The sequence below is a fragment of the Pieris napi genome, chromosome 10 (genome assembly GCF_905475465.1).
Source record: "Pieris napi chromosome 10, ilPieNapi1.2, whole genome shotgun sequence".
Lineage (NCBI taxonomy): Eukaryota > Metazoa > Arthropoda > Insecta > Lepidoptera > Pieridae > Pieris > Pieris napi.
The window spans coordinates 8,616,914-8,643,055 of NC_062243.1; the positions used below are offsets into that span (position 1 = coordinate 8,616,914).

Consider the following 26,142-nt stretch of genomic DNA (forward strand, 5'->3'; position numbering starts at 1 on the left):
TTTACGTCGGTGAAATTATTTGCTTTTTAGAAGGCGGGTCTTGATACACTGCCTCGTTTTTCTTTAATATTTAGGATATCAAGATGATATATGCCCAACAAAATATAAGTATTGGGTATTCAGAACCCTTCTAGAATGATTGAAACGTAGCTGTTCAACCCTCTTATTTAGTTAAAATTGAAGGCCGTTATCACAGTCGTCCATTAATTTGACTCTAATTATTTTTTATCTATAGCGCGATTTCCTATGGCTATTTAGGATGTATAAGGCAGTGAACTTTTTCAGTGAACGTAGATATTAAAATATTTAATTCGAAATCAACTACTCTGAGACTGTTTTATGGTGCACTCGTTGTACATGACGAATGTACGAATTTTATTGTTGATTGCATTATAGCAAACCTATCATAATAATATATTACAATACTTACTTTTTTTAACACTCCCATATTTTCCCATTATCGCAAGATGGCCAGTCCAAGGCTTTAGCTTCACCAATTATCAGCCTATCAGGTTGCCTATCAGGTCCCCGGTACTTCTGGTGACTAGCTTGGATGACAGGAAGTGACCGTTACAGTACATACACTTGAATTTATTAGAGCCATTGAAAGAGATATCCCCTACGCAACTACTACCAACAACATTTCAGCAAAAATTCTCTATCTTAATTATCACATGTGCAAATGCTAAATCAAACTAATAAAAATTAGAAGATACATATGAACCACAATAGGGCATGGGAACCATCCATTTTATACATGGTACCAATCCGGGAATGAAATTACGATATTGTAGTGTACTATTGGCTTCATTATTTATCACTAAGCTACGAATATGAGTGCCTGAGGCTGATTATGATTTGAGAAAATCTTTGAATCTAATGTCTCATAACCGCTGAGATAAACGAATAAAAATAATAATTTGATTTAAAAACACTGCTGACTGCGTTATATATTTGATCCTATCCTATAAAAAATAGATATGAATACATAATATATATATATATTATAGATGGGCCGATAATTCTAACCTAACGATGGGAAATAAAATAATAATAATATTAATAATACATATTACTAATATTACATTGAAATCATAGCTAAAACTCTAAAAAAATCTAAACAAATATTATTTTACCAGTTTCCGCATCATTTAAATCCAAAAACTCCTGTTAAACTGAATCGAAACATGTTTGCAACAGATTTCTAAATAACTTCGCTTAAAAAGTGGATTTAACTGAACGAAATATCGGATGTTAATTAAAAGTTAGCGCGGCATCGTTTACGTAGTGAGGAGGGAAAATAGGAAAAATTGGTCACAGTTTTATTGTGAGTGCGAGCTTGCAATTAATTTCTATCTGAATTTGATACGAAAATATGGTTTTCAAATCCGTATTTGGGATGCAATGTATTTTCGGAATTATGTAACACGAGAAATGTAAGCCTATTGCTTCACGTTGCTTTTGTTGCACCCTGCCTCGCGAGGGGTGTGTTTAGGCCCGTTCGGGGCGTATGCCCCTTTCGGGTGGTGTGTTTGCTCACGCCCTGCTAATACAGGGCGGTACGGGTGTTGGCTTTCTAGCCCTTGATAAGGGGTTACAGTGCGTGACAAGACAGATGGCTCGACTCGCAGCGCGCAGCCGGTGTCTTTGATTGTGATTGTGAGAACCGAGGAGCGACGCTCGAGTCGGTCCTGGGTTCAAGTCCGGGGCGCGAGACCGGTGCTCCTATTTCACCATGCCTCCTGCTGATAAGAAACTTTGTTTTCAATTTATTTTATTATTCTTTATTACTTAAGATGTCATGTGGAACATGGTGTAATGGTTGCAGCTCCTTACAAACGTTGTGTAAAACAAAAACTTGGCGATTAAAAAGAGTGGCTGAGAGTTTATTACCAGTGCTTCTCTTCCATTCTACGCCCTTGATTTTAGAACTACATTAAAGTAAAATTAGAAGCATTTAATGTATATTTCTTTTTTTGACGTTCATAAGTGTACATTGTGTTACCTACATGAATAATTGATTTTTGATTGATTGATTGGTGGTGTGTGGGAAGGAGTATTCTCGACTTGGCCCTGAGCCTATTAAGCTATTTTATATAGCCTGAACTAAGGGTGTGCTTAAATAGATTATTTGAGTTATTAATACTAGCTCATATGATGAAGAAAGATAGGAGGAATCTTAAATGGATCCAAAAATCGTCATACCACGATGTCGAGAACTACATGATTAATCGCTGGATTGACAGTGTTAGTTGTCCTAACAAATAGTGTAAAAGTAAACCAAATCAATAGTTAATGTGAAGGAATTGTTTCCCAAATTAATATTCAAACACATGTTAAGCGGCATGCGTTCGAATATTAAATGAGCAGTCGTGTGAGGTCACTATTCTATAACGTTTTGGTGTTTAAAGTAAAGCACTTAGAAAGTATTAGAGGTATTGTATTTGTGATATTATTTTATAATTTAAATGTATTTTTTATGCCAAATATTTTTTATGTACAATTTCTACCTTATAATCTTATTCATTGATGCTTACTCCGTTGGAAATCAAACTTATTTTTATATATAGATATCTAAATATTTTTAATTATTTAGCAAATTAATGCTTTTATGAAGACTATACGTATATATACTTTGGTCAAACCTGAGGTTTTAAAAATATAAGTGCAAAATGTTACCCAGGAGGTCAGATACTCTACTTATATATTTGCCTGAAAAAATCTAATAATTCATCTGTATCCTAGTCATATAAAGAAAAGTCGATAATCTCCCTTTCACTATATCAGCGCTCTTTTTCCTTTGACAAAATACCTTCATAATGTGGGTATTCTATTTAAATTTGAATGTTAATTCCGGCTTTTTACTGAAATCCCTCTTGACCTCTGCATCCTAGTTTTTAGTTTCAGTTGCTATCTACAACGCTTATGAAAGAACTTTTAAGCTTTAAATAATATCATAACGTACTCGTTCAAAATGTGTAATGATAAATGTAATGTAGCTATTTCATATTCGAATTATATTCATTTCATATGTCTGTTATAGATATATATATATATATATATATATAGATTGTAGATATGAGTATCCTCAATAATTTTTATTTTATAGACATATAGATGATCAGCCACGAGTGTCTGTAATATGTCATCCATATTTGGAGACATGCTGGTTTCCACACGATGTTTCCTTGCGCCGTAGGAATTGAACACTGAAATAAAATTCCGTTGGTGTACAACCGTGATTCGAACATACTACGAAGTCGCGCGTTTAAGCCACTAGGCCGACACTGCTCTTTTTTACGTACTTATATAAAAAAGTTAAATCATTAACTGCGTTTTTTATGAAAATTATATGTTATTGAGTCTTTATATAATATTTAAATCTTTGAACTTTGCATTAAAGCTTCCAATATATGAAACAGTTAAAAGTCGATTTCTACTTCCAAAAATCACACAGACTGTCTTATCAGTATATAAATTAATATCTCATTTCAAAACCGCCATTTAAATAAATTCACTCATATCCTATAATCATAAAGGACCGAGAAGCAATAACACTTAATGTAATGTCCGAAGTAGATTGCCTCGTGGCGATGTAATATTTACGGGGATCGTTATTTACGGCGAGTAAAGGATATTGCGATGTCCGGGGATTCCTTGACCTCGTCATATTACCGTAAACTGAATGATGGTATGCGGGATGTGTTATACCATAAAGTATCATTTATTTGTTAACTACAGGGAAAAGTATTTTTAAAATAAAACATATATACTTAATAAACAATGCTGCAACTAATCAGTTGTTGCCGCGCACCAGCACTATGCTAGATTTAAGCTACCCGCTCAAGTATTTCCGAACCAATGATTACCAATTAATAGGTTTTATTATATAACTACAAAATTATTGTCTTTTATTGACATAACCTTTACACATTTAAAGAAAAAAACTTTTTAACCGGATTAAAGTTATGTATTATTATAAACTAGCTGACCTTGCCAACTTCGTTCCGCCCTACAACCTTATAATATCGTTGTTACTTTAATTTAACTTATTTTAGGATTTCATTAATGTTAAGTATTACATTAATACAACTCTTTTGTTTGCAAAATCTCTGTATTTGTACAGAAATGTTTTATTGCCTGCCATTGCGAAAGAAGAATGGCAGTTTTACACATTAGGCATCTTCTCTCTAGCGTCAATATGGCGATACTGCATGTTAAGCACTTTCTGATATCCAACATCTTTTAATCAGGATCAAAGCACGGTTATGCATCTCCTGATTCACCTCAAGATCGGAATTTCTTGAACTAACACGAATTCGACGTAAAATGATGCGTAGTTTTGTCAACAGATGGCACCATATGGTTTTTGCATTCGTAAAATTAATTAAATTATTTATTGTTATTCGATAACTTATCCGATATTTTATTGCTTATTCTGCTATTCGGGACGGAAACAAATCCAACAAATCAAAAACCATGGCAATCGGTCCAGCCGTTCTCGAGTTATAAGTGTTGTAACAAACACGACTTTCTTTTATATATATAGATTTACAATTATTTAACATAATTTAAAATTCAACCGACGTTTCGCGTGCTTTACAGCGTGCGTGGTCGCGGTGACTGAAGACAAAAGGTGTTGGATGTCAAAAAGTATCACAGCTGTAGAAAAAGTTGCATTATCTGTATTTATTTCCCCGGAGTTGATATCGACTAAAAGAGGACACCGTGAGCCATTTCTGCCAAAACCCTCCATCTTTTATAATAATACATAACTTTAATCCGGTTAAAAAGTTTTTTCTGTAAATTACAAATTTTACTAAAATTTAATATTTGAAGCTATAGGTTAGAGTGAATTCTTAAACTATGACTAGAAAACTTGAATCAGAGTGAGCATTAATCAGAGCTATACATAATATTTTCAGATAGAGAGTATATCAATAAAAGCATATAGAATATACATATATCTAATGACCAACTAATTCCCCTCCAACGGATTTAAACAGCACTATTTCTATAAAACCTACTCCGAAGTAAGAACACCTGCGCCTATTACGTATTCTCTGAACGCCTTTGTTCTAAGTACAATGCAGTACATAAAATAGTACAGAATAAGCTCAGATAGTTACGCTTCTTGAAGTCAGGAAGTTCGCATAAAGTCCCTTACTGGAAACTAGGATTAATTGATTCTAAGAAAATATAAAGACCATTGTGATTTGTTGCGCTTTCCTAAGCTGCTATTTCAAAGCTGTTTTATAATTGGTTTCCGAGCATAGCTTATATAAATACCAACTTTTGAATGGGCTACTATGATCTGTAAAACATATTTAAGTCTTCGTCATGAATCATATATTGGTGAAAATCGCAATTAATTCGGTACAGTAGTATAAGGGGTTTATTGCAACAGACACGGCAACGGACTTGTTTATATAATAATATTAAAGCCTTTTTTCAAATCCTTAAGTGCCATTTCAAATGTTGTTAGTAGTGTCGTTAGTATTTACTTATAGCTAAATGTAATATTTGTCGCCTGCGGATATGGACCCACTATGGAATAACATTATGTATAATACTCAAGATGTTAATAATTATGTATAATATATTATAACGTCTTGATTAAAGGCCTCCTCCAACCCTTTTAGATGGCTCTATCTTTGCAAATAGTACGCCAGTCTTTTTCTGCTATTTCTATAAGGCCATCTTCTTTTTGCCGTGCTCACTCGTCACCAACTTATGCTTATATAAATAGTATTGATAATGGAGTTAATTCAAATTATGGGCTTTCCGTTATAGAGTGCCATGTCAGCACACTACACAATATCGTGAGGTATCCTCAACACCTTGATGGTCTGGAAATCGGACCAGCATAAAATAAAACAAGGAAATAGTTTGCGTTCTATATTTGAAAACCCTAATTCCCGTTTTAAAAACTTTCCAAATTGAATATCGAATATTTAGCCCAACAAGATATTAGAGCAATTGCTCAAGAAATAAATATTTCCTAAAATGTATTTTTCATATATGAAATCATAAACCGTCATAAATGTGACTATAAACCATTACTTATCCAAATATGGAGCCATAAACTGCATTAAATCATGTTATATGAAATATATTTACGACTCCTTGTGGCATTACCCCATCCTTAACGCCCGAATGTCGATTTACTGAAATTGGAACGTTACGTCATCAGTGTTTATGTGATAAACCTTATTTGTGTTCTAAATTTTAAAAAAAGAATTTCTGTTAAAAAAGTGAGTGATCTATAGAGAATGTTTATTAATTGTAACACTCATTAATATCTGAAATCTACTTACTTTATATGGTCACACTTTAATATAAATACAATCGTATAACTTTCTCTGTAAAAGATATGAAATAGATGGAATTTTCATCGATGCCAACCCTGAGATCACTACAGGGTTAAAAGCGCCCAAAAATCGTGTCGATTTGGTGAAATTGTGCCACGAGTTATTGAGAGTCCGTGTTTTATTGCGCCTCAATGTTTATTGTGTGGCATTACACGCCCCACATGATTGCGGCTTAAAAAATAAATAAAAGTCCTTCGAGTTTCACGATCCTTTGAAATTAGATCGTTTGGTAACAAATTTTAATCATTTGTACGATTGTATAGACAATACGTCTTTAGAAACATTATTTAAAACCGGTTCAAAGGCTAAAGCGTGGCCTTTTTACGAATATAGAAATTGAGTTAGAAACGTAAATACACCTTTCATGTGTTATGGCGATAATGTGTCAAAAGAAAGACAGAAGGGAGTTAAAGACCTTATTACTCATAAAAAACGGTGTATAGTTAAACGAGAGTGCACTAGGATATCCTGGGTCGTGGGCAGCAAGTCTGAATTAGATACTGACGTAATTATTTCTACATGAAATTTTTACAATTAAACCATTGTATAAGAAGAGAACTTCCGTTTCAGGAAAGGACAGGTTGAGAAGATGTGGCTTACGATTCTTAGTAAATGTATAAAGTTTTGACAATTCGTCATCGCTTAGAAAAAAAAGTGGTTAAGGTGAAGAAATATTTTTAGAAAAAATAAAACAATACGCCAAATGACAGTTGACACTGTTTCCGCCAATAGCTCATCCTCAGTAGTTAGTACGTTACTCCGAATAGCGATAGCATTGGTAATTCTGACTGTTATTGAGTATATGTACCGCGTGGTACCTAAGTTGTGCTATCAGCGCTACGGATATATAATGAACTGTATCGAAATTGCATAAAAAACGAAGGGATTGCAATCACTATCGCTAATAGGAGTTACAAACTACGGGCACTGCATTTAGGGAAGTTCTATTGGAAGAAACAGTTTAGTTGTATCACCGATTTATATATTTACAAAATATTTTACCCTATACATTATTAAAGTTAATACTTAAATGATTCAAAAAATCGGGGTTATATAAAATTAAGATTTGATGTTATTACAAATTGAAAGCAGTACCTACTGGAATTATGCGGCAAAATCTAATAAAAATAAGGCAGTAAATTTTCCGGGCTTTATGCTGAGTAAACATAAATAGAACGAACACGGTCAAATGTTAACAAAACGGGCGGTATATTTTAACTTGCTCGGTCGTCGGACAATAGGTCATTTTGCGGTATTTAATAAAAATAACAAGAAAAATACTGAATGTCACCAATAACGCTGTATCATGAATATTCATAACAATAGTACTCAGAGATAAAGTTATTACTTTTCGCTATTAACATAAAATACACTCGTATTGTGTGACGAATACAACAAAGATTTGAAAAGACATAAAACAAAACAAAAGCAAAACAATAAAGCGTAATCTTACGTTGATTGTGAGTGTATCAAGTTGATGGTGACAATAAAGGCACATACTTTATGTTATCTCATGTATTTTCTCCAATATGCCATATCTTAAGCTCAAAAGCTTTTGTTTCAATACAATATATAATAATAACTAGTTTAACTACGTCTTATACTGTATATAGGATAAATATTTTGATCTAAATCTTGGTATATATGCAAGATAAACATCGTAAACAGCATATTTTTCGCTACGAACAACTTATGTGGACATTGTTAAATGTTTTATCCTTGTAAGCTCATTAGGTACACGATGGCTCAAAAGCTACGAGAATTCAAAAGTGCTACGACCAAGAACGATACTTTCGTAGCAAAGTGTTTAAGTGTGCTACGTATTGCTTTTCCTTTTTCAATATCGAGCATGCGTCTCACATTACGCATTATTAAACGAATTTAAGAATTGTTAATGCAATTTCCATGAATTTTCAGGTCGTTTTTATGTTATTGTTTATTTTATACTTTCAGTTTTTTGCCATGATATTATAGGATAATTTATGGCAAAGTTTATCCATCATTTATAATCCAGGGTGGCGTGTTGAATGATAATGATATGACGCTCATATAAACTCTGACATCGATGAATATTGATGTATTATTAACCAAAAACACATCATCATTTTGAGTTAAATGGAACAGGCGTACCCTTATTATAGGTTTTGTAATATGATGACAAATAAATTGATGGATTGAGATTTATTTGGCTTAAGAATATTTCCTAAGAACGTGAAGATATTGTACAATACGTTAATAATTACGTAACATTTATTCCCTTCTATAAACAACCCAATGAATGTATTTTTAAACAACATTGATTGATCAGTTGAATGATATGAATGTTATTAGTAGTTATATAATCTAAATGTTTAGAAAAATTATTAGATTTATTTATTGTAACACAGAAATAATTGGAATCATAAACAGCACCTTTGATATTTAATTTTGATATATAATTAATGTAATAATAATTGTTCAAATAAAAACAAATTATGATAGTTAATACAACAATTACGTGTTTAATAAATTCAAAAGGGCATTAAGGATTCATATTTGAATGAGCCTAATAGACTAAAATTGGGATAGCTGATAGCGACATGTATATCGTATATTTAAAGATATTATATTAAGTTTCTCATGTAAATAAAAATACATTTTTTGCAATGAGAAATAAAGTTCTTTAAACATTAAACAATTCAAATTAAAATATAATTAAATATGCAACATATTTTTGTTACCCATTTCACTCTTATCACTCAAGAAAAGTCTACCAATTTCGCACCAAAGGCAACTAATGCACGTAATTCGTTTAATGGAATCTACATCAGTCTACTTCATTACATCAGCCATTACTTTAATAGCTCGAATTGGTACTAGAGTGTGAGAATATCAATATCTTTGGGGAAAAATCTATTGTCAGCAGACCACACATGGAGGTAATAACTGAGATTGTGCCGCGTTTGAACTAACTAGATAAAAGTAATTCGGGGTAATAGAATTAGCTCTGATGTAAACTTCAAAGCTTTAAAGTGTGGGAAATGTTTGCGGAAATTTTAATGAAAACTCAGCATTAAATAATAAATCCAATTGATATTTTATACAAGTCTAGATATAAAGGCAAATACATAGGGAACATTGTTTGTTTGTTCTATTGTTATTTATTTATATCATAGATGGTGACACCATAAGATAAAATAAAAATAACATTAATAACAGCCAGTTTACTGGTACGTTATAATATTGTTGGCACATAATTAGCACATGTCGCTCCTAAAATAGTAATTATTTGAGCCAATCCACGCTTAGCTTTTTTAAGTATTTCATGTAATTAAAATTATTGAAAGACTTAAAATAAGATTACCGTCTTATAAACGTACTAGAAGCCTACATTAGTCAAAGAATGTTTCACCGCCTTTATTCATTTCCAAATAACACGAGAGTGATTATGACAAAACAATCAATAGCTATTTCTAGATAACTTTGCGCTGAAATATTACTAATTGATACTAAAATGAATGAATGAAATTAGATTAGATTATATTGAAATAGAATGTTAGATAAAGATCAATTATATTTGATGATTTTCTGTGGATCTTTTTGCTTTTATTATGGTTCACGTTGCCTGTTTTACTGCCATATTATTAGCGTGTGTTTTGTTTGTGTTGAGGTTATAACGCAGCTCTATAGTACATATATTTATATTGCTAATTTATATAATTTACAATGACCGATTAGAGAATATATTTCGAACAATAATTACCCGGATGACGCAATTATTATGAAAATTGTGAATGAAGTTCCCTGAAATTAATTATAATATTGGCTCATAAATGCTAATCTATTGTATCAATGTGTGTGGATTGTTGCCTCTCTATATACGTAGTTGTAGTTTAAACAATAATTATTTTACTTATATTTGTGCAAAATGCCGAATTTCATTAATAAACTTTATTTTAAACGGCGCAGGTTTATGTCAAAGTTAAGGTGAACTTTAACAATAGCCCAATAGATTTTACTTTCGATTGCAAACAGGAAATTATACACACTTTTATAACCCCAACCAGAGCAATTATCTCATAAACCCTCAGTGCATCCATCACCGGATAATCCGGTAATACCTGTAATCAACTAGAACCGGTTAACGGGCCGAGTGTAAGGGTACCCGGGTATGTGCGACCCGGATGAATGGATTTGGCCCGTCATCGCTAATGAGCGATGTAATTATGAAAGCGTCATGTTACATCTGTGAAAGAATCCGGAAATGGCTGGGATTTTTCTGTAGGTGGACAGGTGAATTACGCTTTCGTGAATTAGATGTGGTTTGACGTGTATATCTGCGAATTCGTATTTCTATGTGGTAATGTTGCTTCTAAACGATAGTTTTAAGGATGTACTGCTTCAAGAACAGTGTTCACATGTTGTAACGTTCCGAATAATGTAAATTGGGAATACATTTTGAAAACCTACTTTTCATTTCCAGAAGTTTCGTAAACAGGTTCTTTGAATGGCTCCAATTTTTGGAAAACATTTGTCACGTACGATTTATTCGTTTGGGTTTGGAATTCTTTTTAAATTAAATATTATTTATAACCATGGGTTCAGTTGGCTTAACGAAAACGTTCACAGAATATTTTCTAAACTTGTAAACTTTTTTATGAAAAATAACCTACAAACAAGCTAATACAAAAAAGTGATTGCAGAAGACTTTATTTAAATTATACTTAATTCTATTAAATAATTTTAATAAAAATATCTCCCCTCACGCCTTTTTCCGAAAGGGTAGGCACGGATCTCCACGTCCTGACATACCTCTCTCTCTTCACCCACTGTCATGACATTCACCATGCATGCTCGTCGGTTATGGGTACTTTAAACTTGTCCATTCTCTAGTACTGAGAACTCCTAATTTTGTTCTGGTATGTATGAGAATGCCTACCCAACCCGATCTCACAATCCACAGATGCCTTGTATATCCTACTTGTTAACTGCTTCTCATTCATCCGTTTTACACGGCCAAACCACAGAAGCATTCCCTTTTGTACCCTTGTCATATCGTCCCCTTTTAACCCACTGCTCTCTTCTTATTAAAAACTTAGTGCTTACCATATTATTACTGATAAGGATTTATCTAGTTTCTATTACTTGAATACCACTTTACGTGACTATAAATCAATATCTATACCAATATTCCGAAACTACTAAACCGATTTCAAAAATTCTTTCACCGTTGGCAAGCTACACTATTACCGAGTGACATAGGCTATGTTTCATTTTCAGAAAAAGGGATGCTTACTAAAACTTGAATAATCTAACCCAACAAAAAACTTCCTTTAATCGCGTGCGCTGCGAAAACTATTAATGATAGAACAAAATGATGTATTACAATTTTTCAGGACACATCACTATCTATATGATGGCATGGTGGATTGGTGTTCTCCTGCTGTTTCTCTTGAATAGTTTACTACTATGTAATATAACAAAAATCTTAGCCACAGCAACGCTTGGCCGAGTCTACTAGTCTTTTATAATATTGTTAGTGATAACTATAAAATTAAATTATCCATATATGAAAATATTCATAACGTTAAAATCGGGTTAATTGGTAATTTCCTTGTGTACATTGTGACTGTGCAAACATAAATCTTTTACAATACCGTACATAATAAACTTCATCAAATATTTTGAAAAGTTCAATATCCTTGTTACCATTTATAAAAACTCATGTGTATATATTTTAAGACGTATTTCCAAACATATATTATTTAAAATTTAGGTTATTCGTTAATTATATTAATTAAATATTTAAAAGAATTTGAGTTTTGTGAAGATTAAGCACAATACGATGTCATATCTTCGTAAACATTTAGCCAAAACTTTGCTTTACATAAAACGAATATTTGTATTAACATTTTAATTTACGTCACACAAGCGAATACTAAAAACTTAAATACAATTATAAAGTAAATACATGGCTTTTAACTAAAACCAAGGTGTACGTAAAATCAAGTAGAAACCTTGCTTCAATTGTTTCAGCAGAAAGGAGAACATAACTCTTATTAAAATATTATTAAAACTGATCAATGAACTAAAACATTCAAAGTTTAGTCGCGATCGAAAGTAACAAATTATATTGTTTGAACTGTCTTAACAATAAATGTAAATAAGGTTAATTTTTTAAGTTAATTGCATAAGCACAACATAAGCTTTTTCGTATTATTTTCCACCTGGTCTCCAAGATATATTATTTAAACCATGAAATTGCCTCTTTAGATTCTGTCCGTCAGACCACTTGGAGTTCAAGTAGTTGTCATCATCATCTTGCTCTAATTTCTTCCATTCCTCCTGTTTCCGGTACGCTTGTAGCATTAACTGTTTTCTTTCGTCTTCGGTCAGTATTGGCTCCCTTCCTGGTGCTGCTTCCGATGCACTGCACAACTTTACCGTCACTTTGGTTTTGTCATTTTTACCTGAAAATATGAATATAGATGTATCAAAGCTCATATTTCATGTTCAAACTAAGTTTGCAATATTCCTATATTCTACTTTCTATAAAGACATGATAATATGTGAACTTAAAAATATTACAATAATTTCCTTGCAGATCAAAGGTTAAAAGAAGAAATTATTATCACCAGGAAGCTTTTATTGTATTTTTACTAAAATCCGTGTAGCAAATATATAAGTACACAACGAGTACATGACATGTGTAAACTCCTACGCGACTTCGAAATTTCCTTAGATTACATCGTTAAAAAAAAAAAACATAATTCATACCCAAATGATCACTGAGCTTATTTCCGTTGATAAATTTTTTCCCGCAAGCCCAAAGGCAGGCCCTGGATGGGTCGATCACCTCGTTGGCTGCCTGGGTTCCAGTCAGATCCTCAACATTATCGAGCTCCATTCTAACAGGGTCGTGGGGAGGAAGACCAGCAGGAAAGACGATTTTGGTTGCACCAAGGAGTTCTTCCAAGGCCCTTGCTACATCTTTTTGAGTCATACACTTTCGAAGGTCCACCTACAAATTATTTCGTTTTTTACGAAAGAAATATTGCAAATTAGAGTCTCCTAAAGATGTTTACAACTAATTGTATTTTGGATTCCTGTTAAAATATTTTAATATATAAATTAAGTAAGGTCAAAAAACAATGTTAAAATAAAAGTTGTTTTAAAAACTATAACTATCTAATAAAATATTAAAATAGCTGCTTAAAAATATACTTACGTGCTTCTTACTTATCGTTTCTTTAGCAAACTCAGCGGCTTTTTTAAGGACTTCCTGAAGATTTGGTGGTGGGGCAAGGCCACAGCGACGACCCATTTCGTCTTTTGCCACCACGTACCCTTGTGGGGCACACCGTAGTGCCCATGGATCTTCTAGCTTTAATTCTAGTATCTATAATAGTAATAAGTCATGTATACGTATTACTACACAATTTCAGTATGAAGAATTCCATGCAACTTGTGCAGCTGAATCTTTCATTTCACGGTTTTTAAGTTATTATTTTTTACAGACTCAACCAAAATTTCACCTCAAGTCCAAATTCCTATCGTTAAATAATAAACCCATTTTTTACATATAAGAGAATTTTATCAAAACGTGGATTACCCTATGAAACGCTATATTATAGAATTAACTAACCTGTTCTTCAGTGAGCCCCTGCATTTCTGTTGGTAAAAACGTTCCATGCTTCCACAGTTCCTCTAACTCGTAACAAATTCTCGTAATCTTCAATCGTCCGTTGAATATCGACGCAATATCCCTTACTACGTCATCTACTGAATTTTCAACATTTGTTTCATATAGAAATTGGTTTTCGTCACCTCTTTTTACAAGAAAAAGCACCATTTTGTACAAAGTGCAGCTTTTACGATCTTTGTAGTCGATAATAATGATAAAACAAACGTTGCTATCATAGGTTGCTATAGCAACAGAGTAGCGTGAATACCGTGAATAGAATTATCTTTTTAGCACATCTATATGGCCAGTTATTTGCGAAAGAGTTTGTGTAGAATATAGCTCGCTCGCGTTCCGATTAATAATAGTTAATAGGCTAATTAAATAGGATCAATATCGCCAAGTCCCACAATGTTTTTTCTTGATAACATTCTATTATATACGTAGATATACCAGCTGTTCATTTTAAAGTCCGGTTATTTATTATTCTGTAGAAAAGCACAGCTGTCAAATGCAATTTCTTTGGAAAGTAAAAAAACCAGTGACGTCACAACCTGCAACTCAGATTTCTGTATCGGTTTCACGACCACTTTTTAATAGGCAAGTAGTTTATTAGCCTTCTGCGGCTCAGACACACATTTTTTTAGAACTTTAGATCTAAGACATACCCGTTTCCTCACGACATTTTCCTTCACATACAAGCGAGTGTTAATTGCGCACATAAAAAGAAACCTCCATTGGTGCGGTCATGATTCGAACGTATAAGTACAATATCCGAGTAACACATTAAAACAACTAGGCCAGCTCTCCTAAATAGATAATCTCGAATAAAAAACGAAAGACGTTTCGTTTGTTTCTGATTGGTCAAATGCATCTCTAGCCCAAACGAACATAAACAGACATGAAATGCGATACGGGCGGATTCATTCATATCACTATTTCGTTTTACATTCTCAATCTGGATCCAGGCGGCCGCCGTGTGTTATATTACTCCAAGCGATTGGTAAAAATATACGGTATGCATACTAGTATGTCGCATATACTAGCCAGACTAAATAAAGGCAATGCTGATCAGCCTTGCGATTCTGTAACTCACTTTTCGAACTCACACAGCGGTTTACGCAGCGGCGGTCACGCTCAAATCAGTCGTGAAGCAGTCATTTTATGATTTGGCATTCTGATAAGGAGGGAGCTTGTAGTTTATTGTTTATCAGAATGCCAAATCGTAAAATGACTGCTCTAAAGAAGAATCGCCAGGCTGTAATAAAAATTCATTAGAAATAAAAGTAACATTATTTAAAAAAAACTTTCGTGCTAAGAAGCGGTAAGAAGCTTGCGGAGATATTTTTCGAGATTTTCTGCGAGTGAAGTGCGATTTCTACTTCTGTAATTAAAATTTACAGAAGTAGAAAGCAAGTAATTAAAACTAGAGTGATAATTTTGTGTATTTATAGACAATATGAAAACAGAAAGATAATGATAGTTTCCATTACCTTCACGCTCATATAATATCATTATTTAATAGACCGAGTATTCAAAGCTACAAAAAAGCAGACTCAAAGACGACAGACACGATTTTAACTATAGCAAATAATTCATAAAATTTTATTCTGTTGAAATTTTCGGTTTATATCAAAATAATCAAAAGATTGGTTAAGCAAGAGAGAGAATAGTATATGACCAATCCTCACCCTCCTAAAATTATTCTTTTATAATTTAACAAGACAAGTAACCAACAAAGCAACAGCGCCGTACATTTTCACACAGCAAAAAGGAATAAAAAATCTCAAACGAAATTAATCCAATTATAGTATGTTATCGACAGCCGGACATTTAGGTAGCCGGGTCTAATGTACCCGCACTAATGTACCGCGAAGCTCACTGGCTCGGATAATGCTCTGTCCGCGGCTCTCTGATAAGATGCTGATAAATTGCTCAGAAAATATACACTTGTGTTTGAAATAAATTTTCAATCTTTGACATACTATTTTAATTTTATCAATCCTACGAATACATATCTCATATAGATGTATTGCGCTACTATAATTGTTTCGGGTTGGTGGGCACAGAAACAATAAAATATACGCAGAAATACATCTTCGCCGGTAAAGGGTCTGTTAACAATAAATTTATTTACAAAATTAATTTACAATACTTTATTACATTATGCAGCAAAAATCAACCCAAATATTTTACTATATTAGTAAAAATAAACCAGAAATGGCGCTATAACCTTAATGATAAGTGTTAATAATTAAATAATTTCTACGCAATAACTATTCATTCTATTTTAGACAAACATCAGCTAACAAAGTACTATTAGCCTAGCATTTAGGCTTGTTTCATCTTTGGGGTTCAAACCCCTGCTTCACCTTTAGTGATACTTTCCTCGCTCGTATTGTGATGATAAACATCATCTGTAACTCCTAAGAGCGGTTGCGCTCCTGACTTCAAAGTTGAGTTTTTGTACTTCATGATGCGAGAACGAACAGATATAAAACTACATCTTAACAGCATACAACATCGAGATTAGTATCACTATTGCAATTGGAATTTTTTTAACACCAGTCCCAACATGGCTTAAATCCAAACATCGAATAGGCCAATAAAGAACCAGAAACGGACTCAGGACGTATTGGGTTGAGATTTGCGCGGCTTAGCTAACAGTTCACAATATAAATCCTCGTCACGTTATTGCAATTAATAATGATATCTATTGTTACAGATACCGGGACACTGCGCTCATAGACACGGCCACGACATTTCTACCGAAGATCCAGTACTGGCAGATACACACCACGACAACACCACACATCATGGCAAGGTAGGCTAAGAAATAAAATTAAAATAGCCAAGGCCATATTCTTCTATTTCGATTTTGCTCTGATGTTGATTCCTGTTTTCATATTTAAGAAATAATAGGCCACAGGACTCGGGTCTGTGATCGATGTGGCCGAATTTTTTAAAGCGAGACGTTAATAAATACGAATAGACAACTGCATCGGACCCTTTAAATTCTTATCCAGGAGGTTTTAGCTCTTATATTTATTATTTTGAAAAAAAAACTTGGGAAGACTGAGCATGTAAGATGTTTTTATTTTTAAATAGTTGAAAAACATTCTTAATAATTTAAAGTAGTGTATAAATTACGAGTGTAGTGTTTGTATATTATTGTTTGGATTTTTTATGTAGTAAATAAATAAATGCTATACGGGTTTGTGAAACATACATAAAGAAATAAAATAGTGAATATGTAAAAGGTCTTGTTTTGTAAAAAGTTAGATAAGCTTACAATATAAACAGACCGAGTAATAAGCCCTACTAATAAATTAGACGTGAATATAATTTATTCATACCTATAGGTAACCTAATGTCAACAAAAAATTGCTATTTTTATATTTTCATTTACTGCCATTTCTCAAATTAAGGGGGTAGAACGAGCGAGAATTGGCGATAAACTCTCCTTCATTCTCTTTAAACGCTAAGTTATGTTTCTGTTTACTTGAAAATATTCAGCAGAAAATATACCGTCAATTATTAATTCATCAAATACGATGTGGCCTATTGCGCCTTTCCGTGGATAAGCAAGAACCTCAATATTATGTGTCAAACCTTCCAGCTTGTAATTTAGATTACTTTTTAAAAGCCTTCTGGGTACTTTCTCTATTTTTTCAATAACACCTCTTAAAAAAAAAAAACATGGCGATTAAAAAGAGTGGCGGAGAGTTTATTGCCAGTTCTTCTCTTCCGTTCTACGCCCTTGATTTGAGAACTCGCAGTAAATGTAAAATTAGAAGCATTAATATGTATTTCTTTAATGACGATTCACAAGTGTACCTACGTGAATAAATGATTTTTGAATTTTGAATTTACTGCCGTAACGACACTAAATATGTTTTCTACCAGTATTATCGACATAAGAACGTGACGTTTAGAATTAAATACTTATAAAGTTCAAATATTTAAAGAGGCCCTTGTATTCGCATTTTGATCACTTCTTCCTCTCTGTTGAACTTAACCAAGTTGATTAAGTGCTATTTGGAGCTAAACAAATAAAAACAGTGGGAGGTTGATAAATTAAACTCGGTAGCGGGCGGGTGTCGAAATTTGCATATGTCACTGTTACTTGAGCTTGCATGGCTGTGGTGCTAAATGAAAGATAAAGCGAGCTTTGAATTTAACGATACTTTTTGCTACGCACCACCACTATACTTCGTGCACTATTACCAGCTGCACGTCGAGGTATTGCCGAACCAATTAAGGGTCATACAAAAGAACGCATCAATTCTTAAAAGGCCGACAACGCCCATTCTTTTTTTCGAGCTGAGCTGTAAAGGCCCTTAAGGCCAACAGCGAGATTCCATTTAAAAAAAAATGCTGACATCGCACTCGAAAGACATTAAGTCATGTATCAACTTTGTTCGTCATACATTTAACGTATTTATATATGTATTGTAATGTATTTATATAATAAGTAATTTATGTTGTTGATGATCAAAGTACATTTTGACTCTTGCGCTTATACTTTGTACCATAGACAACCCTTCCTATGGAGTGATTGTAAATTCAAACTAAGCGGCGCGCGGCCTATTTTTACCCTCGCCTTTGCGCTTCACGATAATACGTTGTATATCTTTATACCAATTTTCTTACACGATAATTAAGGATTAAATTCAAACAAACACGCAAAAACTGGGTTGAAAATATTCAGCGTAGTATATTCCTACATCTGTTTTACTTTCACGTTTGTTTGTTCTTTGCTTCTTTTGGTTCTAAGACAAACCAGATACATATATTAATAATATTAAACCTTGAAATTAAAATTAACAGAAATAAAAATTAGTGAAGACACATAGAAAAACTGCTTTAAATTATTGACATTACTCGACGGTCCGAATAATAATAATTGTCAGCAATTTTTCTCATCTAGAGACTCTAAATTGGCATTTCTATCCCTAAAAACTAACGGCTTAAACGCATGGTCTTATAGTTGAAAGTCACTCGTGTTACTTAGACTGGTGAAAAGCATATTGATAATTGTAAGACAAAGGTAATTTTGTTATACATATACTAGTATTGTATTGAATATAAATGCGTTGCAATAGGTGAAGCGTGTTTTTATAAGACTAGCAAAAGAAAAATAACTAACGAGGTACTTCCACTGCGAAAGCTGACATAGTTTATTTAAGAACGCTTTTATAAAAATAGCATTCAACTAAGAAACAATACAAATACATTTTAGTCCGGGAAACAAGAATTTTCTTAAAGCATATGTGGGACAAAGTAATATGAAATAAGTTTTTCGTGAAACGAACTGAAAATCGTTTGAGCGTTTTGTGCCGATTTCACTTAGCGAGAAAATTTTCGTGGCAATTTTTTTCGCTTTCCTTTTGAGTAATGAATATTGGTATGGTCATAAACAATTGCGAAATGTAATTTCGATAGCTGGTACGGTGAATTTGTTTCCGTGGAAGTAAAATAAAAGGTGTAGGTCTCTTTCCGAAAGGCCATTTATTTCGGCGTGAATACTTTGTAATACTGTTATTATTTTAGGAGTTAAATGCTTAGGATACGAGATTATATATAGTCCTTGTATGAACAAATACAAATATTGTTTTAAAGAACCAACATACGTCATGTTTAGAGTCATCTTCTATCGGTTCTTTGAGGTCTAGCGTTCCACGGCAGAGCGCTTAACTGCTTCCCGCGCACCACCACTTTATGGAATGGTGGCTCCATTCCAGGTATTTCCGAACCGTTACGACCTAGGGGCCTTGAAGAGAAGTCCACTAGCATAAAGGCCTTCAAAAAAACCCTCATGGTGTTGTAGGTGTAACACTTAACTCCAACTCCGAAAAATCTTCGAATTTTAAATCCCCTCCCCTTTTAAAAGCCCCAAAGGAGGGCTTTTGTAGTCGGCTAAAAATATGTGTCAATAATTTTGTCAATTATATATTTTTCTTTTTGTTAACACCGTCAACTTGTAGGTATATGTCTATTTTCAAACTGTATTAAATAATGTGTCTATGCGAAGCCGGTATAGGCTAGTTATTTATAAAAACCTTTTTATTGTTATTCATCAAAGCTATCTTATATCTCAGAAATCCATCAAATTGCGTTGTTATAACTTTTATATAATTGAAAGATATCGGTGGGCGAATAAATCAGTTCGCAATAATGATTTAGATTTTATGAATAAATCTACGGCAATATTATTAGCACTGCCTTCATGTATGTCTTATAAAATATATTATTTAAGCATAAATATGATTTTGTATATAACAGTTTTCGATTTAATGTTTTCAGTCAAACGCTTATTTCAATGCAGAAAACGTTCGTGCATGAAACATGCAACTCTGAATTACATGCTAACGACAAGGTATGAAATGCACCACCAAAGGAATAAGCAAATATTTTCGGATATCGACTTTCGTGATTTTTATATTGGTATTGTATAGCAGGGGTTTTCATTACTTATTTGGTATTCATTAAAGTATTTACAATTTGCTTAACCTACATAGTAATAATAAAAATAATTAGTTAAAATTAGTTTTGATTTCATTTATGAATAAATAATAGTTTAAAAAAACTAAAAAACACGCTTTTAAAGCACATCAAACTAGAGGCTCTCTGTGCCATATTTTTCGTCTATAGAGCAACCCACGCTTTTTCACAATAATACCAGTATTTTTGTTCATTACCATTTTCAGCCTAAATTAGGAATTATTTTTCACTTTTTCGTTTGATGTGCTTTAAAAGTGTGTTTTTTAGTTGTTTTAAACTATTTTTTAGTTAATATTTTTTTTTTTTTGGATTATTGCATTGTCATCGATCTTTGACAGGTGCGCAAAATTTGAATAAAATCTGTGATTAAAAATGATGACTTAAAAGCAGTTCTTAATTTAAAAGTAGTTTTCTTATAGTGAAAGAAATAACTGAAACCGTATTGGTTTATACGAACCCGGTCCTAAGGTGGGCAATAATAATAATGGGCAGAGACCGTCCACAGTGAAGGTTGAGTACCATCTTGCTTTTCAGTTTCCTATTTACTACTTAAAGTTTGTGAGAAAACAAGAGAAAGTTGTTTTTGAAGGTTGTCATCACGTTGACAGTTTTTACACGCTTTATATTAGCTTCACCTGTATGTATGTATGTAACCGACTCCTTCGGACTCGATTTTAACCTACTTTAAACGGACAGATTTTATTCAAATTTTGCGCACCTGTCAAAGATCGATGACATGCAATAATCCGAAAAAAAACTAAAAATAAATAATAGTTGAAAAAAACTAAAAAACACGCTTTTAAAGCACATCAAACTAAAAAGTGAAAAATAATTCCAAATTTAGTCTGAAAATGGTAATGAACAAAAAATACTGGTATTATTGTGGAAAAGCGTGGGGCGCTCTGTGCCATATTTTTCGTCTATAGAAATTTATTGCTACGCTCAAGCCGAAGTATTCGTAAAGAAAGCAAAAAGCAGGTTTTAAAAAAGATTATTTTTATACAGAAACGAAACGCCACAAAAGATTTTAGCCAAAGGCTCGTTACGTTTGTCAAGAATAGAACCGGTAGGTAAAATCACGATATAAATATGTTAAAATATGTCGTCGTTAAGGAAAAATAGCAAAAGAATATTCATTACAATGCTTATTGTTAGTCGCTTTTGTTGAAACTAGCATTTGTGAATGTAAAATTCCGCACAGATTTTTAGCTGTGAAATATTCGTTCGCGTGTGTTTTATTCATTACATGCAAGATAATACAGTTTTTAAGATATATTATTACAACAACGCCTTTACGCTAGTACAGTAACTCGGACAACTCAATATAAAATTACAGAAAAAATAAAAAGTTTAAAAAGTGGAAAGCAATGAGTGTGTTCAACAATTATTTATGTTTTATGTTATTAAGTTAGGAGTATTTCTCCAAATAAAGATTGTTGACCAATAAAATAATATATTTAAAAATTACCGAATACCTATATTAATTCCTCACATTCGATCACAAAAATCAAGCAATCAGCAATTATATGAATGGCGAATGGTAAAATGTAAAACATAGGTAACAAAATAACCCCGTCATCTTTAAACCTGTGTGTGCGTTATTAGATTTTCATATATTTTAATCTGAAGTATTTCCGCACCAATTCGACTTAGGGTCCTTCAAGAAAAGAGCGTACCAATTCTTAAAAGGCCAGCAACGCACTCGCGAGCCCTCTGGCATTGACAGTGTCCATGGGCAGCGGTATCACTTAACATCAGGTGAGCCTCCTGCCCGTGCCGAGCCCGTGAGCCTCCTGCCCCCTGTTCTATAAAAAAAAAATCAAAACACAGCCAAATTATGTGAACCATACAATACTTATTCTCATTAAAACAAATGTATATGTAAATTTAGGTAACTAAAACATAAACATCGCTATATCATAAAACATTTAAGGTATTTTCGTGATTACAACTTTCCAGTACTACAATAAAACTGAATTTTAGGTTAAGTGGCGAAAGAAACAGCTCTATTTTGCCGCCAATTATGTGCTTGACAAATATACAATTCAGTTGTGTTGCCAGCAAGAAAATACGGCATTGAGGGATTTTAATTGACGTTTTATCACTTTCACCGTAACATTTTATTTTTCTTAAAGGCTATTGTTTTTAACATTTCACTGGGAACTGTTACCCTTTATTAACCAATCGTTTCCGTTCTTGGTAGTACCTTCGACCATAAGTTGGGCTTATTATCGAAGGAACTTGTTTTCAGTTTTAATGTTGTGTATTTTTTATATATCAATTAGTTCAAATAATTTTGTAGATTAGTTCCGCTTCGAGTCATTGCATTGCATTATCGAGCACTGCAGCATAACTCAACAATCAATATTAATTGTGTCTTCTATCGAATCGAATTCCATAGATTCGATACCGTTAATCCGAAAAATCGAATAGTTAACATGGGATAGTAACAATAAACTATTGCAGGTATAAAAAACAACTCCAGAATTAATAACTAACTAAACCTATTGTGTGTAATATGGACGTGTTCGAGTTGTCAAAAACTAACATTAACGTTGACATACGTCACTAAGTTTGAAACTGTCACTGGTGAGCATAGATTACATAATATGTAATCTATGCTCATATTGTAGGTACTAATTTCTGTCATGTGATACCCCTATAAAAAATGCGTTAAAACATAAGGTATAAAGAAAAAACTTTTTAACCGGATTAACGTTATGTATTATTATAAATTTACAATTTTTTAACATAATTTTAAATTTATCCGACGTTTCGCGTGCTTTACAGCGTGCGTGGTCACGGTGTTTAATCCGGTTAAAACGTTTTTTCTTTAAATGTGTAAAGGTTATGTCAATAAAAGACAATACTATGAACATAAGGTATTTTCCATTACATCAGCATTGAAAAACAAAACCTAAATAGCATACAGGCATAACAATATCTTTCTATTTTTTGGCAAGAATTGTTCTCATCATTATGACGAACAGGATGTTTAAAAATAATAAATGTAAATCAAAAGCTTTGTAATTGGATAACATCAGACAGCAGTCAATTGCTTTTTACGTGTAGTGTTGTCAATTTATCGATACTAATATGTATGGATAACAGGTTTTATTTGTATTATATTGATATTAAAACCATAAGTGACTAATTAGCTATACCATAGATTATTTTCCTACAAGACGAATATAACCTCATTGTCTGGAATGGAATTTAACCCTTAATTAAAGGGTACCTAATATCTTTTTCACTTTTTGTTATAAGTTTTTGCATTAATTATAAGGAAATATCAACATTCTACGTTAACTACTACAATATTATTTGTTTTTCGACATAATATATAAGAGTAATATTTGTTAATGTTAATGTAGCCATTAAGTTAATTTATCTATGTTTATTGGTTATAGTTCTATGGTAGAAGCTTGTTTCAGTAATCACGTTGATGGTAGTGCATCCTTTTTAGAACTGCCTTGCGATTCTGTAACTCACTTTTCGAACTCTCACAGCGGCGCGCTCGCGTCGCGCTCAAATCAGTCGTGAAGCAGTCATTTTACGATTTGGCATTCTGATAAACAATAAACTACAAGCTCCCTCCTTCTCAGCCTCTGTGAAAACCGCCGTGAGAGTTCGTAAAGTGAGTTACAGAATCGCAAGGCTGAGCACTTAAGTATCATTGTAATTTAACCAATAAAATCTGTAAAAGTGTGTTTCCTCCAAAGAAATATCGAAGGAACGTCAACATCACTACAAGCGAGAAAGCTAATTTTTCTCGATTTCTCCATTCTCCTTGTGTTTATGTAAATTGTATCATGTTCGTGTTTCACGGATTCCATGATATTTGTGAGAAAATTGGCTTATACATTATCCTGTTTATTTTGTTTATTTGTAGGAAAGTGTAATATCCTAGACAAATAGTATTTTTATTTTGAATTATGATATTTTCGAATAGACCCCTAGTGTCACTTTTATATTGACTTATTAAAACCTATATTGGAGACCTTCTTTATAAATAAAGCCGGTTGGTAGTCGAACCGTTCTAAGACGGTGCGCATTCAGATGACTGCATATAATAATTATTTTTAGTATATACATGAGTTGAACAATGATGATAATAAATTATGTAATAAATTATGAATAAAACTAATAATAAAATAATATACATTGAAATAAATAACTAAACTTAACATAAACTAAAATATATCATTAAAAGGAGTCCCTTTAGGCAAGGTTCCGAAGATACTGGCAGCGTTCCCCCTTTGAATTGCTAGACTAATTCTTTGTCCGAGGTAGCTGCCAGATCTTCGGTCTCCTGTGATGTCGACTAACCTTTTTGAAATTTCTTTAAAAAGCCTTAAAGCGCTAGGACCCCACGGACCAAGGGTCTCGACACCGAATGGGACAAAATCATATTCTGAGCCTAGACCCCTGTATTTGCATGCTTTAGCTTTTTTAGCCGCTTGACAAGCCGCACCAGCTCTGTTGTTGGTTCCATGTAGATGGGAACCAACAGCGTGTCTGAACAGGTTGCATCCCATACCAGTACCCGGCCCATCTTCCATGGAAATAAACTCATACCGTCCGGTCTCTTGCCATCGTCCCTTGCAATACCACTCGGCTCAAGTAGACTTGGCACGTTGACGGTGGCAAGGGAACGGCGTATGATATCGTTAAGTGCGGCATGTCTCGAGAAGCGGCCTGCACTTTTTTGGCATGACAGGCCGTGATGTCCTAACTTGTCGACAACACTGCCACAGGGACATATATGAGGAGCGCAGACCGGAACCCCAAGCCGTAGACAGGTTGCGATTCGAAGCGTGTCAGGCTCAAGAAAAGTTCCTGTATTTGACGATGGGTAAGCGTGAAGCCAGTAGCCAGCCTCATGCGTACCCACGGCCAAAAGCCTAGCACGCGCCGAACCTGTACTACAACTCAAAAGATCGTCAAAAGTCAGTTTGCAGTGTATGTCATCCCAGCTCCTCTGTGAATTTAGAGATAATGGAAAATTTTGACCTGGGCATGCAATCAAGAAGGCGTTTCTAGCTTCTTCCAAGCCAGCAATCTCAAAGTTTGAAGGGGAAGCCCTTAAAATTTTACTTATGAGATTTGCTGAACTATGGACAGAAGATAGAAAGGCTGGCAAAGCGACACTGGAAATTTTGCGAATCCCTAAACCACCATAACGGATGGGTAGGGAAGCTTGGGTCCAAGATTGCTCGTTCAGCTGAATAAATATATATAAATCTTCTGTGTGTGTTTTTTGTAATTAAACTCCTCCTTAATGGATGGACACATTATAATTAAAAATTCCGGTGTTCCGGAATGGTTTTGATTTACAATTAGACGATTTTGAAGTTTATTTTTTTGTATTTAAGACGTATGAGGTACTCCGTAGATATAAATTAGCTTTTAGCGTGATCTAAAGTCTTACTTGATAAATAAACACAAAAAAATATTCTGAAATATCAGTGTCGCCAAAATCCTACCATGCATATATATATCGTTATCTGTTTTGTGATATTTTCTGAATAGGCGAACCGAGATCAGCCTTTTGTGCCTGAAAAACGCCGTCGCCTTTTTGGTGGTAAAGCATGCCGGTTTCCTCAC

At 33.4% G+C, this 26,142-nt stretch overlaps 2 protein-coding genes across 6 annotated transcripts in view; one reads left to right on the forward strand and one right to left on the reverse strand.

Moving 5' to 3' along the window:
- The window catches only part of LOC125053082 (protein madd-4), a 219,306-nt gene that overhangs the window by 138,248 nt on the left and 54,916 nt on the right, over window positions 1-26,142 (forward strand). For all 5 annotated transcript variants that reach the window (XM_047654287.1, XM_047654290.1, XM_047654291.1 and 2 more), the window contains exon 4: window positions 16,757-16,855. In XM_047654287.1, the coding sequence (XP_047510243.1) occupies window positions 16,757-16,855 (99 nt within the window). The remainder of the gene's footprint in view (window positions 1-16,756; window positions 16,856-26,142) is intronic.
- LOC125053084 (cilia- and flagella-associated protein 298) lies at window positions 12,533-14,270 on the reverse strand. Its single transcript, XM_047654293.1, has 4 exons — window positions 13,996-14,270; window positions 13,579-13,749; window positions 13,128-13,371; window positions 12,533-12,820 (listed from the first exon to the last, which is right to left on the reverse strand). Exons 1-4 carry the CDS (start codon window positions 14,200-14,202, stop codon window positions 12,567-12,569), a joined length of 876 nt encoding a protein of 291 aa, XP_047510249.1. The 5' UTR covers window positions 14,203-14,270; the 3' UTR covers window positions 12,533-12,566.